Source organism: Rattus norvegicus, chromosome 10 (assembly GCF_021556685.1).
Source record: "Rattus norvegicus strain SHRSP/BbbUtx chromosome 10, alternate assembly SHRSP_T2T, whole genome shotgun sequence".
NCBI lineage: Eukaryota > Metazoa > Chordata > Mammalia > Rodentia > Muridae > Rattus > Rattus norvegicus.
In genome coordinates this window covers 64287086-64308543 of record NC_141543.1, presented here as the reverse complement: position 1 = coordinate 64308543, position 21458 = coordinate 64287086, and the positions used below count along the sequence as shown (strand labels likewise).

The 21458-nt window shown below is 37.1% G+C and overlaps 2 protein-coding genes across 2 annotated transcripts; one reads left to right on the top strand and one right to left on the bottom strand.

Annotated features, from left to right (window-relative positions):
- Positions 1 to 1004: 1004 nt before the first annotated feature.
- Positions 1005 to 1944, top strand: Or1e25 (olfactory receptor family 1 subfamily E member 25). Its single transcript, NM_001000717.1, is given in 2 exon segments — positions 1005 to 1932; positions 1934 to 1944. Coding segments are annotated over 2 exon segments (939 nt in total).
- An 11000-nt stretch (positions 1945 to 12944) lies between these two features.
- On the bottom strand, positions 12945 to 13883 carry Or1e27b (olfactory receptor family 1 subfamily E member 27B). The gene is given in 1 exon segment (NM_001000718.1): positions 12945 to 13883. A coding segment is annotated over 1 exon segment (939 nt).
- Positions 13884 to 21458: the final 7575 nt, after the last annotated feature.

The following is a 21458-nucleotide window of genomic DNA, read 5'->3' as shown; positions in this document are numbered from 1 at the left end:
ATGATGAAGAGAAAAATGCAAGTGTCACTATGAGACCATATGGGGATGTACTATTCACAATATGAGGAAAGGAAACATTTTCTTAGGAACTTTATACTTACACTCAGAGAAATTGTGGTTATTTGAAAAGTAAATTAGAAAAAGTATGATGGAATTCCTATGTTAGTATGACACAATGTAAATAAAGAAAGTTGAAGAAGAAGAGGCAGATTAGGAGACAAGAAAACATGTATATGAACTGATTCTGCTTCTGTATTCCAGTAATGACAAGATATGATCATCATATATAGATATAATCTCACAGAGAAGAATAGCAGCAGAATTGAGGGGAGAGTCTCTATAATATATGACAGTAGTTCATGGTTAGAAAAAAATGAATGGATTAAATTCAAAGATTTCTGACAAAATCTGAAATTTTTTCCTAGATTTTGGGTGACTGGAAAGGTATGAGAACAAGAATACTGTGGGAGATAATAGGTGCAAACATGGGTTTAACTTGGAATTTTTGAGCTTCTGATGCCTGTCATACATGTAATTGAACAAAGATGATTAACAGTGTAGCTGAAATCTGTATGTTATAGGGACATGTGTGTTTGAAATGGTAATCTCATGCATTAGAATATGTTTTTCTTGAAATTTATATTTAAAGATTGTGATAAATTTTACAAAATTTTTTGAGAACATCAATTTACAAAATAACAAACCAACTACAAATGAATAAACTATTGATGTAGGGTGAGCAGGAAGTAGCCAACAAAAGCATTACTCCATTAAATGGCAGAGAACTATCTAGGAAAGGATGGGAACTAGAAACCTGCTAAAAAGAAACTGAGAAAAATTATTACAGACTGTAATGACAACATATATTTGGAGTTTGAGGTTATAATTACTATTATAACTATCAAATCAATTGTTGTAGAATATATGTACTAGATATGTCTTAATTTTTATTTTAAATTTTAAAGAACACTTGTATTTTCTCATTAGAATACTGGAGAGGAAGAATGGTAATGGACAACCAATCTGTTATCACCCAGTTCCTCCTCTTGGGACTGCCCATTGCCCCGAAGCACCAGCATCTGTTCTATGCCCTGTTCCTGGCCATGCACCTCACCACCATCCTGGGAAACCTCATCATCATCATCCTCATTATACTGGACTCCCATCTCCACACACCCATGTACATGTTTCTCAACAACTTGTCCTTCTCTGATCTCTGCTTTTCCTCTGTCACAATGCCTAAGTTGCTGCAGAACATGCAGAGTCAGGACACATCTATCTCCTATGCTGGCTGTCTGACACAAATGTACTTTTTCATGGTCTTTGCAGACATGGAGAACTTTCTTCTTGTGGTCATGGCCTATGACCGCTATGTGGCCATCTGCTTCCCCCTTCATTACATGAGCATCATGAGCCCCAAGCTCTGTGTGTATGTGGTGGTACTGTTCTGGGCACTTACTGTGTTTTACTCCATGTTACACACCCTACTCATGGCTAGATTGTCGTTCTGTGAGGACAATGTGATCGCCCATTTTTTCTGTGACATATCTGCCCTGCTTAAATTGGCCTGCTCTGATATTTATATTAATGAACTATTGATATTTATCTTAGGAGGGTTTGTTGTTGTCATCCCTTTCTTACTCATTGTTGTGTCCTATGTACAAATTCTCTCTTCCATCCTAAAGTTGTCATCTACTCAGGGTATACGCAAGGTCTTCTCCACTTGTGGCTCCCACCTGTGTGTGGTCTCACTGTTCTATGGGACAATTATTGGTCTGTATTTATGTCCATCAGCTAATAACTCTACAATGAAAGTGGCTTCCATGTCCCTGATGTACACAGTGGTGACTCCCATGCTGAATCCTTTCATCTACAGCCTGAGGAACAGAGATATTAAAGATGCCCTGATAAGAGTCCTTTGCAAGAAAAAAAATCACAATGTAAAAACAACATTGGGATATTTACTTAAATTTATCTAGCAAGTATGTTGATAGTAATATATGATGTATCCCTGTATAAAATACAAGAATATAGTACATAATAGTCTCATTTGCAAAAGGGAGTTTCGACAATGTAGTTGAGTTAGGAAAGAGAACCTTAGTGACTCTATGGTGTTATCCTCTGCCTTGGACATGTAAGTTTAGAAATTCAATAGGTAAAATGCACTAACTTATCACATTTCCATTCCTTTTAGTCCTTCTGGTACTGAAAATAGATTGTTCTATTGTTACCACCTAGAGTTTCCCCTCCTTCAACTCATCTTAGCTTTCCTAAATGCTCCTCCCCCAGAGCTACCTCCCTTCCATTTACTTTTTAGAAAATAGCAGGGCTCCAAGTAATAGCAGCCAAACAGGAGAAAACAAGATACAATAATTCAAGGACAAACCTCTCATATTGAGACTGGACAAGGCAACCCTGTAGGAAGAAAGAAGTCTGAAGAGCAGGCAAAAGCATCAGAGATGTGCCCATTCCCATTGTAAGGAGTGTACACACACACACACACACACACACACACACACACACACACACACTAAAACCAAACTAACTGTCCTATCATATACTCGGAGGACCTTATATAGGCCCATGAAAGTCTTGTGCTTGTCATTTAGGTCTCTGTGTGCTCAACTAAGCCTTGCTTAGTCGATTTGATGAGCCAGTTTTCTCGTGGTGTCCTTCTTTTCTGATTCCTACAATCTGTCTTTTACCTCTTCCATGGAGTTCCCTGATATCCAAGGTGGTACACTGAATGGCACCTCCAAAACATACTCTTTTTCACATAATGTCTGACTTTTGGTTTCTACAACTGCTCTAATTCACTGCTGAAATGAAACCTTTCTGATAATTACTGGACAGGATATCTATATAGGATTATAACAGAATATCATGTAGTTTTTGACCTGTTGTGGTTGATTCTAACTTATGTCTCTGGGCCATCCAATCCCTTGTTTCTGTCCACACAGGGTCCCTCTTCTGGACTGGTACTCAAGTTAAACCACGCATTAGTTGGCCATTCCCACATGGCCATGTCATCATTGCCCCAGCATTTCTTGAAAGCAGAACAGATTGTAGATAAGAGTTTTGTGACTGGGTAGGTATTTAGGTTTTTTATCGGAGTCATGCAGATTACCTTCCTATGCTAAGGAGATTAGAAGGTAGGGGTGAAATCTCCAAGAGCACACCAGTCTGATGATTCTATGTTCAATGAGATGTGCAGATATTGTCCTCAGCAATGGGGGGTATGGGAGTTCACTATTATCAGTAGTTATCAGAGAGCTAACCTCGGTCCTAACATCAGTCTGGATTATTTAGGGATCTCTATGAGAACTACTGGGCCAAAAACTCAACCCAATACAGTAAACTATCATCACTGGGATCCTTACCTGGCTAGAAAAGATGAACAGTTCAGACATTATATCTCCCAATGATAGAAGTCCTCACTAAGGTCACATAGATACCAGAAACCTTTTTTTTTTTTGGAAAGAACATTGTATCTGATTTTTATTTAAAACATCAATTTCTCCAAACAAAAATACAAAATGAAAATAAATAGAAGAATATCTATCTTGGGTTATCATTTCCTTCAAAATTTAGACATTGTAATTTAATGTACCAGTTGGTATGAGATTATGATGTTGAGTAATTTTAAAACATTGTATCTTCTAATTAAGTTAAAATTTTAATATTCTCCATTAACATGCTCCTACAATGGAATATTTTTAGCAAAATTGCAATTAATTGGCATAATTTATTACACTTATCATAGAATTCTTAAATATTTTCTTGGCTAACTTTACAAGGTTCATCATGAGTAATCTCTCATTTAGAAAATTATTTTTACTTTTCAAATACTAAAATTTTAATTTCTTATGACAACTTCAATTTTTCTTTTTTTTCTCCATCTTTATTAAATTAGGTATTTCTTATTTACATTTCAATTGTTATTACCTTTCCCGGTTTCCAGGAAAACATCTCCCTAAACCTTCCCTCCCCCCTTCTATATGGGTGTTCCCCTCCCCATCCTCCTCCCTATACCGCACTCCCCCAAACAATCCCTTCCCTGGAGATTCAGTCTTGGAAGGACCAAGAGCTTTTCCTTCCACTGGTGCCCTTACTAGGCTATTCATTGATACATATGCCGTTGGAGCCCAGGGTCAATCCATGTATAGTCTTTGGGTAGTGGCAAAGTCCCTGGAAGCTCCGGTTGGATGGCATTGTTGTTCATATGGGGTCTCAAGCCCCTTCAAGCTCCTTCAGTCCTTTCTCTGATTCCTTCAACAGGGGTCCCATTCTCAGTGGTTTACTGCTGGCATTCACCTATGTATTTGCCATATTCTGGCTGTGTCTCTCAGGAGAGATCTATATCCGGTTTTTGTCAGCCTGTGCTTCTTTGCTGCATCCATCTTATCTAGATTGGTGACTGTATATGTATGAGCCACATGTGGGTCAGGCTCTGAATGGGCATTCCTTCAACCTCTGTTCTTCAAATCTTTTACTGCACTATTTCTCATAGCTCCCCAAATGCTCCCCCAACTCCAACTATTTCTTCCCTTACTTTCTCCCTCAATTGATTCCCTTATACCTTATTCCTTCTGCTCCTGTAACTCACCTGTCCCCTGTAGAAAGAATGGTATTATACACAGTGTAAAGGTTATCCTCGTATTATTCTAATGCTGATTTCTGTGCTTCCATATCTGGTGGAATTCCTTATGTTGAGACTTCCCTGTCTCAGTGTTGTTTAAACATTGCTTCTCATTTATTCCTGGTTGCCAATAAAAAACTGATCAGCCAATCTCTGAGCAGAGGAATGAAAAGGGATAAACTTCCTCCCTACAGGGAGAAGCAGAAAGGTAGAGAGAAAGTGGGGATTCACCATGGGGAAGAGAGTTCAGGAGACACCAGGTGAAAACACCTGGAGCAGAGAGAAGCAGATTAATACCAAAGTGCAAGTATCATGTTGACGTTGGCAGGAAGGTAACCAAATTAGTTTGGAGGATTAGAATAGATTAATACTGCTCAGTTATCCAGCATTAAAGTGGTTAAATAACTTCATGTTTCTGCCTGTGCAAGGAGCTGACCCAATTCTACAGCTCTCTGTACACAAATCCTATGGGGGGAGAGTGGACTCTCTGAAGTGCAGACGATCCTGAGCTCAGGGGAAACCACCACTTCTGCTCACATTCCTGGCCCAAGAGGAATGAGTGTCTACAGCCCTCTGGACACAGGAACCTAGGAACAGTCATGGACAGGAATTTTCCACTCTCTGCCTGTTCCCAAAACTGAAAGCCAGTAACCAGGAGTTCTGACATACCTGAGAGCAGAGGGGAAGCCACCACTTCTGCTCTGAGGGACCTGCCTGGAGCCCTCAGGACACACCAATCCAGGAGCAGTCTGGGACAGGACCCTTCTGGTTTCTGCCTGTGCCAGAGATGACTTGGTCCCACAGTCCTCTGTACCAAGATCTTGCTGGTAGAAAGCAGCTTTCCTGGAATGCTGACACTCCAGGCTCAAAGGAGGGCCAAGCCACTCACTGACAGAGACAGCAAGACCAGCTAACACCAGATACAATGAGATGGAGAGAGGCAAGGGCAGAAACCTAAGCAACAGAAATCAAGACTACTTGGTAACATCAGAGGCCAGTTCTCCCACTAAAACAAATACTGGATATCCAAACACACCAAAAAAGCAGGATTTGGATTTAAACTACATCTCATGATGATGGTAGAGGACTTTAAGAAGGACATAAATAACTCCCATAAAGAAATACAGGACAACACAGGTAAACAAGTAGACGGCCTTAGAGAGAAAACACAAAAATGTCTAAAAAAATTACAGGAAAACACAACCAAACAGGTGAAGAAATTAAACAAAACCATCTAGGATCTAAAAGTGGAACTAGAAACAAAGAAGAAAACACAGACACAACCCTGGAGATAGGGAACCTAGCAAAGAGATCAGGAGTCATAGACACAAACATCACCTACAGAATAAAATAGATAGAAGAGAGAATCTCGGGGTGGAGGATTTCATACAAGACATGGAGACAATCATCAAAGAAAATGTAAAACACAAAAAGGTCATAACTCAAAACATCCAGGAAATCCAGGACACAATGAGAAGATCAAACTTAAGGATAATAGGTATAGGAGAAAGAGAAGATTCCCAACTTAAAGGGCCAGTAAATATCTTCAAAAAAATGTATAAGAAGAAAACTTCCCTAACCTGAAGAAAGAGATGCCCATAAATATACGAGAAGCCTACAGAACTCCAAATAGATTGGACCAGAAAAGAAATTCTTCCCGTTGCATAATAGTCAAAACACCAAATGCACAAAACAAAGAAAGAATATTAAAAGTTGTAAGGAATAAAGGTCAAGTAACATATAAAGGCAGACCTATAAGAATTATTTCAGACTTCTCACCAGAGACTAAGAAATCCAGAAGATACTGAGAAGATGTCATACAGACTATCTTAGTCAGGATTTATGTTCCTGTGCAAACACCACAAACAAGAAGCAAGTTGGAGGGAAAGGGTTATTCAGTTTATACTCATGCTACTGCTCATCACCAGGACTGGAACTCAAGCAGGTCAGGAAACAAGAGCTGATACAGAGGCTATGGAAGTATGTTATTTACCGGGTTGCTTCCTCTGGCTTGTTCAGCTTGCTTTCTTATAGAACCCAAGAACACCAACCGAGGGACAGCACCAGCCACAATGATCTGGGCCCTCCCCCACTTGATCCCTAGTTGAGGAAATGACTTACAGCTGGGTCTCATGGAGGCATTTCCTCAACTGAGGCTACTTTCTCTGTTATAACTCCAACTTGTTTCAAGTTGACGAACAAAACCAGTCAGTACACAGATCCTAAGAGAACACAAGTGCCAATCCAGGATACTATATCTAGCAAAGCTCTCATTATACATAGGTGGAGAAACCAAGCTATTCCATGCCAAAACCAAATTTACACAAAATCTTTCCACAAATCTAGTACTACAACGGATAATAGATAGAAAACCCCAGCACAAGGACAGAAACTACACCCTAGAAAAAGCAAGAAAGTAGTCTCTTACAGCAAACCCAAAAGAGAGAGCCACACAAACATAATTCTACCTCTAACAACCAAAATAACAAGAAAAAACCATCACTATACCTTAATATCTCTTAAAAACAATGAACTCAATTCCCCAATAAAAAGTAATAGACTAAAGACTAGATATGGAAAAAGGACCCATCATTTTGTTACATACAAACACCACAGAGATGAAGAAAGAAACTACCTCAAATTAAAAGGGTGGAAAACAACTTTCCAAGCAAACAGTCCCAAGAAACAAACTGGAGTAGTCATCCTAATATCGAATAAAATCAATGTTCAACCAAAAGCTATCAAATAAAAAGGTAAGGAAGGACACTTCATATTCATCAAAGGAAGAAGCAACCAAGATAAACTCTCAATCCTGAATGACTATGCTACAAATGCAAGGGCACGTACATTCATAAAAGAAACCTTACTAAAGCTCAAATCACACATTGCAACTCACACAATAATAGGGGGAGACTTCAACACCACACTCTCAACAATGGACAAATCACAGAAACAGAGATGAAACAGAGATACAGAGAAACTAACAGAAGTTACAAACCAAATGGTTTAACAGATATCTATAGAACATTTCATCTGAAAACAAAAGAATATAACTTCTTCTCAGGACCTCATGGTACCTTCTCCAAAACTGACGATATAATCAGTCACAAAAAAAGGCCTCAACAGATACAAGAAGGTTGATGTAATCCCAAGCATCCTATCAGATCACCATGGACTAAGGCTGGTCTTCAATAACAAAGTAAATGACAGAAAGCCCACACAAATATGGAAGTTGAACAACACTCCACTCAAAAGATTGGTCAAAGAAGAAATAAGGAAAGAAATTAGGGAGTTTTTAGCATTTAATGAAAATGAAGCACAACATACCAAACTTATGGAACACAAGGAAAGCAGTGCTCTGAGTACCTCCAAAAAGAAACTGGAGAGAGCAAACACTAGCAATTTCACAGCACATCTAAATGATCTAGAACCAAAAGAAGCAAATACACAGAGTAATAGATGGCAGGAAATAATCAAACTCAGAGCTGAAATCAAGCAAGTATAAGCAAAAAGAACTATACAAAGAATCAACAAAATCAGCAGCTCATTCTTTGAGAAAATCTATAGAATAGATTAACCCTTAGGCAGACAAATGAGAGGACACAGAGAGAGTATCCAAATTAATGAAATTAGAGATGAAAGAGGAGACATAACATCAGAATCTGAGGAAATTCAAAAAAATCATCAGTTCTTACTTCAGAAGACAATACTCAAAATAACTGGAAAATCTTGAGGAAATGGATAGTTAAAACAGGATCTCATACACCATCTAAACAGTCCCATAACCCCTAAAGAAATAAAAGCAGTTATTAAAAGTCTCCCAGCCAAAAAAGCCCAAGACCAGATGGGTTTAGTGCAGAATTCTATCAGACCTTCATAGAAGACCTAATATCAATACTGTCCAAACTAATCCACAAAATATAAACAGAAGGAGCACTAACCAATTCCTTTCTGAAGCCACAATTACACTTATAACTAAACCACAAAAAGACCCAACAAAGAAAGAGTACTTCAGAGTAAATTCCTTTCTGAGTATCAGTGCAAAAATTCTCAATAAAATTCTCACAAACTGAGTCCAAGAACATATCAAAACAATCATCCATCATGATCAAGTAGGCTTAATCCCAGGAATGCAGAGATGGATCAATATATGAAACTCCATCAACATAATCCACTATATAAACAAACTCAATGAAAAAAAAGCACATGATCATCCCCCATTAGATTCTGAGAAGGCATTTGATGAAATTCAATACCCCTTCATGTGAAAAGTCTTGGAGATATCAGGAATTCAAGGCTCATACCTAAACATAGTAAAAGAAATGTACAACAAACCAGTAGCCAACATCAAACTAAATGGGATGAACTTGAAACAATCCCATGGAAATCAGGGACTAGATAAGGCTGCCTATTCTCTCCCTATCTATTGAATATCATACTCAAATCCTAGGCAGAGCAATCAGACAACAAAAGAAGGAAAAAAGGATATGAATTGGAAAGGAAGAAGTCAAAATATCATAATTTGTAGATGATATGACAGTATACTTAAGTGACCCCAAAAGTTCCACCAGAGAACTCATAAGCCTGCTAAACAACTTCAAACAAGTGGCTGGATATAAAATTAGTTCAAATCAATCAGTAACCTTCCTATACTCAAAGGATAAACAGGCTGAGAAAGAAGTTAGGGAAATGACATCATTCACAATAGTCATGAATAACACAAAATACCTCAGTGTGACTCTAACCAAACAAGTGAAAGGTCTGTATGACAAGAACTTCAAGTCTCTGAAGAAAGAAATCGAAGATCTCAGAAGATGGAAAGATCTCCCATGCTCATGGTTTGGCAGGATTGATATTCTAAAAATCACCATCTGGCAAAAAACAATCTACAGATAGAATGCAATCACCATCAAAATCCCGACTCAATTCTTCATAGAAGTGGAAAGAGCAATTTGCAAATTCATTTGAAATAACAAAAAAAACCCAAAAAACAAAACAAAACAAAACAAACAACAACAACAACAACAAAAAAAAAACAGAAAAACCGGATACCAAAAACTATCCTCAGCAATAAAAGAACATCGGAGCAATCACCATCCCTGCCCTCAAGCTGTATTACAAAGCAATAGTGATAAAAATTGTATGGTATTGGTACAGAGACATGCATGTAGAACAATGGAATAGAATTGAAGGCCCAAAAATGATCCCATCCACTTATGGTCACTTGATCTTTGACAAAAGAGCTAAAACTGTCAGGTGGAAAAAAATAGAATTTTCAGCAAATGGTGCTGGTTCAACGGGAGGTTAGCATGTAGAAGAATGCAAATCGATCCATTCTTATTGCCTTGTACAAAGCTCAAGTTTAAGTTCATCAAGTACCTCCACATAAAACCAGATACATTGAAACAAACAGAAGAAAATGTGGGAAGAGCCTCAGTAGCATGGGCACTGGTGAAATTTTCCAGAACAGAACACCAATGGGCTTACACTCTAAGATCATGAATCAACAAATTAAACATCATAAAACTGCAAAGCTTCTGCAAGGCATAGGACACTGTTATTAGGACAAAATGGCAACCAATAGATTGGGAAGAGATCTTTACCAATCCTACATCCAATAGAGGGCTAATATCCAATATATACAAAGAACTTAAGGAGTTAAATGCCAGAGAATTAAATAACCCTATTAAAAATGGGGTACAGAGCTAAACAAAGAATTCTCAGCTGAGGAATATTGCATGGTTGAGAAGGACCTTAAAAACGTTCAACATCCTTAGTTATCAGGGAAATGAAATCAACACAACCCTGAGATTCCACTTCACACCAGTCAGAATGGGTAAGATTCAAACTTCAGGTGGCAATAAATGCTGGTGAGGATGTGGAAAAGAGTGGAAAATTCTTCTATTGTTGGTGAGATTGCAAGTTGGTACAACCACTCTGGAAATCAGTCAGGAAGTTCTTCAGAAAATTGGACGTAGTACTACCAGAGGACCCAGCTATACCAGTCCTGAAAATATACCCAAAATTTGTTCCAACATATAAAAAGGACACATGCTCCACTATGTTCATAGCAACCTCGTTTATAATATCCAGAAGCTGGAAAAAACCCAGAGATTTTTCAATGGAAGAATGGATACAGAAAATTGTTATATGTACACAATGGAGGACTACTCAACTATTTAAAACAATGACTTCATGAAATTCAAAGGCATATGGATGGAACTAGAAAATATCATCCTGATTGAGGTAACCCAGTCACACACACACACACACACACACACACACACACACACACACACACACACGCACACGCGCACACACCACCCATGGTAAGCCCAAAATCTTGGATTACCAAAGATACAATCAACAGACCACATGAAGCTCAAGGAGGACATCAAAAGTGTTGATGCTTCAGTCCTTCTTAAAAGGGTTAATAAAAATATTCATAGGAGGGGATATGGAGACAAAGTTTGGAGCAGAGACTAAATGAATGCCATTCAGAGCCTGGCCCACCTGGGGATCCAACCCATATACATAAAGCCACCAAACCCAGACAATATTGCTAATGCCAAAAAGTGCATGCCCTGGGGAAAAGAGCCTTCAGAGGACCAAGGACTTCTCCATCTGCATAGGTATTTGTTTATTTATAAGTGAATATTATCTCTTAAGTAAATCATAATCAAACTACAATCCACAAATCCCAAGATGTGTTTTATTGGGGAATCATGGATCTCCATGGAAAGGGAAATTAGAATATATTCTGAGAAAGGACTTTGAACAAATGTAGACAGAAGTGAGAGGAATCTATTGTGAGGGGATAAATGGAAGGAGAGAGTACAGAAAAAGACAGCTTGAACTGGGTTGAATATTTGGGGATTGGTGGGAACCTAGTACACTGGAAACTTCCAGGAATCTACAAGGGTGATCTAAGTGAGGACTCCTAGTAATGGAGAACCAGAGACTGAACTGGCTAAATTTTTTGACCAGGAAAGGTTTGCAGTGGTGGGAATGTGTTATATCTTTTGAGTTGTTGGCTGAAGTATAGATCCCTAAATAACCCAGGCTAATGCTCGGACAGAGGAACCCCATTGTCAAACAATTCACACATCTCATTGAATATAAAGAAATGAAGTTGGTGAGAGATTGGAGTCTTTCACATTTTAGTATCTTTTGTGCTGGAAGTTGCTCTGCAGGCTTCAGAAAGAGAAATTTTGACACCAATCCAACAACAAAACATTTTCATCTATAACCTGTAATACTATAAGATGTACTAAGGCAATAATGGTGTAGAACTTGTGAGAGGCCAACCAATGTGTGGATAAACTTGAGACCCAGTCTGCAATGGGAACCGCATGCCCTATACTGCCTGAATGGTCAGGAACTAGGGACTGGATAGCTCAGTGGCATATGGTAGAAACAAACATGAATAGAAAAAATAAAACATAAAAGTCAATAAAATGATTCCTAATGGTATTCTGCTATCCACTTTTAGATCATTGCCTTGCCCAGTCATCATCACAAAGGCTTTATCTGGCACTAGATTAAAGTGGTTGCAGAGACAGACAACCAGAGATTATACAAAGAGTGTATGTGTAAATTAGATGTCACAATTGGGTTTCTCCCCTCAGAAATCAGAAAACCCCACAGTAGAGGTAGAGGAAAGACTTTAGGAATCAGAGAAAGGAGAGAACACCAGAAAAATATAGCCTACCATATCAACTAAGCAAAACTCACATGGGTTCACAAGACTGAAATGGCATTCACTGGGTCTGAATGCTTCTGCCCCAGGTCCTCTCAGTAAAAATTAAGTCTCTTAGATTTAAGTTTTTGAGAGACTTCAAACAATGGGTTCATCTCTGACTCTTTTGTCTGTGCTTAAGATTCCTTTTCTGTTTGAGTTGCCTTGTCCAGCTTAATATGAGGGCTTTGTCTTGTATTATTCTATCCTATTTTGACAAGTTTGATTGTTGGCTCTGGAAGACCTGTTGTTTTCTGAAGTGGAAATAGAGTGGTAATGGATCTTGGAGAGAGGGGATGTGGAGGGAGCTAGAAAAAGTGGAGGGAGAGGAAACTGTGGAGGGTTGTATTATATGTGAGAAAATTTCTTCCTCAATTAAAAAATAGAATTACTATTACCTAATGCTTTTCTAGACTCAGTCTCTTTCCCTTACTAAACTATTTTGTAAAAGTTTTCTTTTATAAATGAAAATGCTATGCAGTATGATTCATTGTAGCAATATATTTTGTATGGTTAATATCAATAAAATTACTAGATAATTTTAAATTTAAAATTCCAGTATTAGCATTATAAAGAGATATTCTTCTTGCAAAGGACTCTTATCAGTGCCTCTTTCATGTCTCTGTTCCTCAGGCTGTAGATAAATGGATTCAGCATGGGAGTCACCACTGTGTACATCAGGGCCATGACGATCTCCCCGACTGTAGAGTTATTAGCTGATGGACATATGTAGATACCAATAATTGTCCCATAAAACAGTGAAACTACAGATAAATGGGAACCACAGGTGGAGAAGACCTTGCGTATACCCCGAGTAGATGAAAGCTTAAGGATGGAAGAGACAATTTGTATATAGGACACAACAATGAGGAAGAATGGGATGATAATATCAAGCCCACCCAAGATAATCATCATAAGTTCATTAATATAAATATCAGAGCAGGCCAACTTGAGTAGGGCAGATATGTCACAGAAGAAATGGGGGATCATGTTGTCCTCACAGAATGACAATCTAGCCAAGAGTAGGGTGTGCAACAGGGAATAAAGCATGGTAAGCACCCAGGACAGCACCACCAGACACACACAGAGCTTGGGGCTCATGATGCTGGTGTAATGCAGTGGGAAGCAAATAGCCACATAGCGGTCATAGGCCATGGCCACAAGAAGAAAGTTCTCCATGTTTGCAAAAGCCATTAAAAAGTACATTTGTGTCAAACAACCTATGTAGGAGATGGATGTGTCCTGGCTCTGCATGTTCTGTAGCAACTTGGGCATCGTGACAGAGGAAAAGCAGAGGTCAGTGAAGGACAAGTTGCTGAGAAACAAGTACATGGGTGTGTGGAGATGGATGTCCAGTATTATGAGGATGATGATGAGGAGGTTTCCCAGGATGGTAGTGAGGTACATGGCCAGGAACAAGGCATAGAACAGGTAATGGTGCTCTTGGGGAATTGGTAGTCCCAGGAGTAGGAAATGGGAGATGATAGTTTGGTTGTTCTTTATCATTCTGATTCTCTAGTATTCTGGGGAGAAAATATCAGGGTTACTGAAAATTCAAAACTAAAATGAATATATATCCAGAAAAAAATATTGTATAACAATTGCTTTTACAGCCATCATAGTAATTATAACCTCAAAACCCCAAAATTTATAATCATTACACCCATTAATATTCTTTTTCAACTTCTTTTTAATATGTTTCAATCTCCTCATTTTTCCTAGGCACTTCTATGCTGTTTCTACTGAGATAAAAAAACAGATTAAGGTTTCCCTCTCCTGCTACCTCCTCATCATGGGTGACAGTTGTTTGTTCATTTGCAATTTTCTCTGTGTTATTCTGTATATTAATGTTATTGAAGAATTTGCCTAATCTCATAATTTTATATTTTTATTACAAAAATTTGTATTACAAAAAACCTCACATACTCCTACATATTAAGTTACCTGAATGACTCTGTAACAGAGATTTTTCCTTCACTGTAAACTAATCATTTTCATCTGATGCTTTATGACAGGCATCAGAAGCTCAAAAGCCCCAAGTGAAATTTGGTTGTCTCCTAAATCATTCCTCATTCTCCTACCTTTCCAGTCTTCCATAGTACAGTAAAAGAAATTCAGGTTTTAGTCTGATATCTGCAAACTTATATCCACTATTTTTTCTTACTTTGATCTTCTGTCATACATTATCAAGAATCTCTACTTCATTCTCCTACTTCATCCATTTCTCTCTGTGAGATTTTATCCATGTATCAGGACTACTTCTTCTTTTTACTAGAATACAGATGCAGAATTATTTCCTGTCCATGTTCTCATGTCTTCTGACCCTTCTCTTTTCCTTCAGCATGCTTCTTTTACACTGCTCCCTCCTACCAGTGGAGTTCCATAACAATTTTTTTCTGATTCATTTTTCAGATTACCACTATTACTCTGAGGATAAGATCAAAACTCCTACAAGGGACATAAATGCTGTTTTATTATTTCACATGTACCAGTGACACATCCCATATAGTCTCATAGTGACACTTGTATATATATATATATATATATCTTTCTGATTTTCCAACTAAGGCCAACAACTGTTATAATGCATGAATTTGGCTGATGAACATTTACTACCTGATACTCAAAATGATGCAGATTTCTTGACTTTCAAGGGTAGAAAAATCCCATTTAAATTGAAAGATTTAAACAGCACTGAACTTTAAACTCTACACTGCTCATTTGTATACAGTGCTAATGTTAAACATTTGTATCACTCCACAGCGATGCTGATGATTCCAAATTATATCCATATGGTTTAATACTCAAAAGGTCATTGCTGTTGGTACAGAAAACAGACAGGATGAGAATTTTTATAAATTATAGAAAAAAAGCAGCAGTTACTTTGGAAACATCACTTGAGTTATTCCTCAGATGACTATGCTGTATATGATGGTTAATTTATCCATCAAGGGGTGAAACCCTGGTACTGATTTGGGGCCATACTAGTTTCTATGTAGATATTCTCTAAATGTCATTAAAATCTGTAGACTTTCAGTAAGTAACTAACACTATACCACAAAGTGAGCATCATGCATTCACATGAAGGAATTATGGGGAAAGGACAATTCAGTGTAGAAACAGGTTACATCTTCTGCCTTCCATATAAGTGTGTAATATCTACTCTTCTAAATATCTCCAAAGTTCTAGACAGTTTTTCAAATGTTCTGCTTCTCATTCTCTAACACTGGGCAGTTGTCTACATGCATGGGAATGCACAAAGACACACACATTACCCTGTGATTCTGGACATTACTGGCTATTGAATCTATCCCAGTTCTCAAAACTGACAAAACAGAAGAAACATCAAGAGATCTAAATACCTTTCTCCAAAATGCTACAACCTACTTTGAATGTTTTAATCTTCAGACTGACGGTTTTAAAATATAGCCAACTTCAGAGTTTGCACACTTACACTTTGTGGATTAGTATTACAGAGTATAAAACATGTAGGAAAAATAATGGACCATTTAAAAAGATGCTCTTCTTTTGTATCCCACAATGACCTCAAACACTCCTGCCTGTGTTTCCTGAGTAATATGATGACAAAGGTGTACTACTATACCTTCTTTCTGTTTCTTATGTAAATTAACAGTACTTTTATGTTATATACCATGTGAGCCAAGATCAGAATCCAGGGAAATTACCATCAACAGTTACCATTGATGGATCAATGGATTTCCAACATTTTTCATATGTTAATATTATAGTTCTCAAATTAAACAACACATAAAAATCACAAGGGATATGTTTCTAACATTTGGCATACGTGCATATCTGCTTAGATTCTCTTGAAGTACTGAGTTTGATTAAGTAATTTTATTATAGATTACATTAAAATTACACCTAGACATTATTACTATCATTATTTATGACCTGTTCTTAGGTCAGATAGAACAATAGTGACTCAGATATTTGTGAACTTGCATAAATGAAATTCGTCATCACTTTGAGTAGGACTCTATTACAGAGTTTGTTCAGATTCTAGACGTGAAAGCATAGTAAACAAATCTTAAGTAATGTACTAATCCATCTCCTTGGGATGTTCTTGTGTCTAAATATTATGATATTGAGAAAAAATCAAATAGTAAGTAATAGTAATGAGCACAACAATATGAAACAGGTTACATGATGACACAAAAACATACTAAGAAGGCATTATAACTAAGAAAATAAGTAATGTTTCATACCAGAAAAACCTATCTTTCATAAAACAGAAATTCCAATTGACTTCAAGACACCTGCTTATTTTCCCGAATTTACCAAACTCTGATGAGGCTAAGTCAAAGTTTCTGCTTCATGATCCTGACCACCTTTATTTTATTTCCAGACAAAGAAATAGTATGCTATTTCTACTCTACACAGATACCCCTGATGCCATCCCTGTTCCTTAGGTGCTCAGCATCCCAAGAGGGGTCCAAATTCTGTATAACTCATTAAAGACACAATAATTACCCAGGGGCATTCTAGGACAAATTTGCCTCAGAGATCTTTAATGGAGGCCAATTATAGTCACTTATCACAGTTCTCTACACTTAGAAGAATGTAAAAATTAAAAGAAAACAACAAACAAAAATAATAAATAAATAGCAGTAACAATAACCCTCTCCCCCAAAAAATGAAGAAGCATACATGTTCCATGTTCAGGTAATGAATAGGGCTTCTCTTGACTGGAGCCCAATTTGCTAGTGAGGAAATCAAACAAGGGTGACTGAAAAGCACCTCACATTATCAGGAATTATTCTGATTATTATTGACTTAAATGGTCTCGTTGAATAAAACTTTAGACACACAGACATGAGTAGTTTTTATATTTTTGGTTGTGAGCCTAGCCATTAAGTGCTGAGCCATCTCTCCAGCTCATCCAATGGTAGCTTTTAAGCAGATTGAGACTGCATAAAACCACCCACGCTTCTAAGCTTCCAAGGAGAGCATCACAATTCAACATGACTCTCTGCAAGAGGACTTAAAGCACGTACAACCTTCATTAAAACTGTAATCTTCATCTTCCAGTATTCTATCTGTGCCAGTATGTGCAAAGGGCAGGGAAATAGCAAGCAGATGGCATGTTTAAAGCTTCCTCAAGCCAATAGAAAAACAATCCATGTTCCAACACATGTTGACTCATTTTGCCTTCTAACCTCCCCATGAAAACATTAATTGTTCCTACTACTATCATTATACAAGCCCTCTCCACATATGTGAGATAACCTTATGCCCCATGTTATGAGGTCAGAGGAAGCACTTATTTATTTTTTTTAATTTGTTTGTTTTGTTTGTTTTTTTTTTCAAATTGTTTTATTTATTTACATTCCAAATGTTGCTCCCCTTTCCAGTCTGCCTTCCAAGAGTTCTTCACCCCATTCCCCATCGCCTTTGCCTCTGAAACACCTTTCCACTGACCCCAAACTCACATCCCCAAATACCTCCTTTCCCTGGGGTCATCAAGTCTTTACAGGATTAGCTGCATCTGCTCCCACCGAGGACAGACAAGGCCATCCTCTGCTACATATGAGCTTGGGGACACAGATCAGTCCATGTATTGTCTTTGATTTGATTTGTGGCTTAGTTCTGAGAGCTCCAAGGAGTTCAGGTTAGTGGATACTTTTGGTCTTCCTATGGGGTGGTCATCCTCTTCATCTCCAGTCCTTTCCCTAACTCTCCCACTATACTTCCTTCCTTTGGGATAGCTTTCTGAACATGATAGTCATCAATTAAATGAAATTCTGTATATAATAATGAAACAGAAACTTTCAAGCCCAGAGAATCCTTACTGATCTAACCTTGATGGAGCTCATAGAATTGACTTACTTTTGTTTTGAATGTGGGTTCAGGAGGTTAGACACCATGCTGCTTGCTCTAGCTCCATAGAACAACCACATTTGGCTTGCTAATCAGTTGGTTTTAACTACGCTAAGAACAATGATGCCATCCACACTCTGAGTTTTGGATGATATGAGAAACAAAGGTGGTTGTATGGTAGGTTCAAGATCCAATTCTATCATCCCTAAGAACGTTGATGTACCTGTGCATTCATATAATTAAACAGCTTTAGTATTTTCAGTGTCATTCAAGGAGTCTCAGTGCGTTTTAGAACCCATTATTTCCTCAGAGAATTCCTGTGCCCATTCACAAATACTCCCACCTCTACCTATTTACAGGCAATTCTACTTTATACTTTTACAGGTTTTTCTATTCTTGTTTTTTCATGTGAATATAAATTCTTCCTGGCTGGTTCTTTCTATTAGAATGTTTTCAAGCTACGTCTGTGCACCAATAATTGATTTTTTTATTGTTAAATAATATGTCATTTTAAAGATATGCTACAGTTGTTTAAGTAATCATTTGTTGATGGTTCTTTTTACTTAGGGACAATGGTAAATTGTACTGTGGATATTAATAAATAATCATTTGTTTGACTCAATTATTGTAGATATGTACCCAGTCATATGATAATTATTCATTAAATGTTTTTCCTCTTTAAAGTTTTAGCTAATTCTAAATTAAAAATATATTCTTATTTATTTAGCCTACAAGGTGTTGGATCATTGGGGCATTTTTATTTATACTTAATTTGGAAAAATACACCCAACTACTTCTTTACCCCAACTTTCTGCATCTTATTTTGGCTTTAATCCTGCCACAATTTATTATTCCCTCTTATATTTCATATCATATGTACTATGCTTCCTTTCTACATCTCTCCCTTAAGGTTCCTGTTTTTTCATTCTCATGAGTCATTTTTAGAGTTCTGTCTTCAATATACAATCTCACATAGACATAAATATATAAAAATTATTAATGGGGCTGAGGAGATGTTTCTCTGATTAAGAGTACTTGCAGCTTTTGCAGAGGATCCAGATTCACTTCCTACCACAACAGTTCAATGACATTTGTAATTCTAATTTCAGGAGATAAAACATACTGGAACGTATATATGTTCTGTGAGGGGAAGGAGCAGAAGAAATAGTTCAAGAGATGAAGCTAGGTAAGCACTCTCTGAAAGGGATGCTAGTATACAGTAAATAATACATTATATCATATCATATATACATTTAATGTATATCATATATACATTAAACCACTTGTATCCATAAAATAAGAATTAAAATAGCCCTTTTGAAATTGTTTAAAATATGCTAGTTTGTTGAAATGGTGGTTATAGGTTCTTTTCTGAATCCATGATTTCCCTAGCCACAGGTACATACATCTTCAACACATCTCCTGTAAGTAAATGAAATGGAATTTTATAGAGGTATATGTTTTCACATTTTATTCATCATCTCTGGCATCTAAGATGATTCAATTTCTTTACTAAGGTAAAAGAAGCATCATAAACATGGACATGCAAGTGTCCCTGGAGAGGATGTGATTACTTACAGCATATGCTCCAGTGCTAGAGAATATGCTAATTATATTTTGAGCTTTACTAAGGAATATCCATACTGATTTCTATATCAACTTCAACTGTTCACACACTGTCAAAGTGAATAAAGGCTTCCAATGTTTAGTGACATGTATTTTCTTGATGATGGGCTTTCAGACTGGAATAAAGTGGAATCTTAAGATAGTTTGCATTTTGATTTCCCTGGTGGTAATGAATGTTGAATACTTGAAAAAGATTATGCTGTAAATTTGTATGTCTTCTTTTGCAAATTGTTCGTGTAGGAGTTTTTTGCACATTCTTATTACATTTATGTCTGCTTATTCTTCATATTTCTGTGATCTTTGTGTATTCTGGATAAAAATCTGTCAGAACTGCATCTGTGAAAGATTTGCCACACCCTAAAGGTTGTGAAATCACTCAGGTTCCTCTCTTTTTATGATATTGAAGCATCTTATTTCAGAAGATCCTGTTTGATGATATCATTATTTACTGGACACTAGATTCCCTTTCAGAGGGTGCTTACTGTCCTCATCTCTTGAACCGTTTCTCCTGCTCTTTCCTTTAACAGAACACTTTCACAGGGCTAGGCCTACTGCTCAATATTTGGATCCATTTGGAATTTATTTGTGTACAAAATTAGAAATGGGAGCTAGTTTCGTTCTCCCACACATAGATATCCAGATTCTCAGCACCATTTGTTACAGGCTCATTTCTCTCCGTTAAGCATTTTTGGAATCCTTGTAAAATCTTAGGTAGCTGTAGCTGTACTGCAGGAGTTTATACCTGCTTCTTTGTTCTGTATGTGATTCTGTTAGTGCTCCTATGATTCTGATATATAACAGGAAATCAAGTATGGTGATATCTTCAACTGTATTTTATTATTATTATTCTGAAGGATTCACTGATTTGTTTGGATATCTAGAATATTCTCTGCTCTCACATGAATGTAATTCTTTTCTCTTTTTCAGGGAAGACTGTCAGAAGATTTTGTAGGAATTGTATTGAGTGTCTCTGTATTGCTTTAGGTTAGATTCCACTTTCACAATATTAATTCTTTCACCTCATGAACAAAGGAAATCATTACATTTCCCATGTGTCTTTTTGCAATTTCTCTTTCAATATTCTAAAGTTTTCATGGTATATTTCTTTGACATTGTTTGTTTTTATGTTTTCACTTGATTTTGTAGAGAATTTCTTAGTTATTATTGTTGCTCTCACACACACACACTATATGAAATCTTTTTAGTGTTGCTAGTATGTATATTTGTTTAGAATGACCATAATCCATAAGAGAACTAGACCTTGGAGAAGACTCATTCTTCTTCCAACAGTATTGTTGTCATTTTCCTAAATTAACATAAATTTATTTTATTTTAAATTCTTTGAGAAGTTGAGAGTTGATGGCCCCTACTTACCTATCATGTCTAGAAGACACTATCAAAAAGCAATGTACTGATTCACTGGGTTTTTAACTCTTCATTCCCTTTTCCTAGATGGTGCTTTATCCTTAGGTATAGTGGTTAGTTTGTAGATGAAACAAATGGGGCTGTACCTGCCACTGTCACAAGTCATTGCATTTTGTCCACATAAGCATCCCTGTAATATTCCTCATGTTTAGCAAAAAAGAAAAAGACATTTTGATGAAAGGTGAGAGC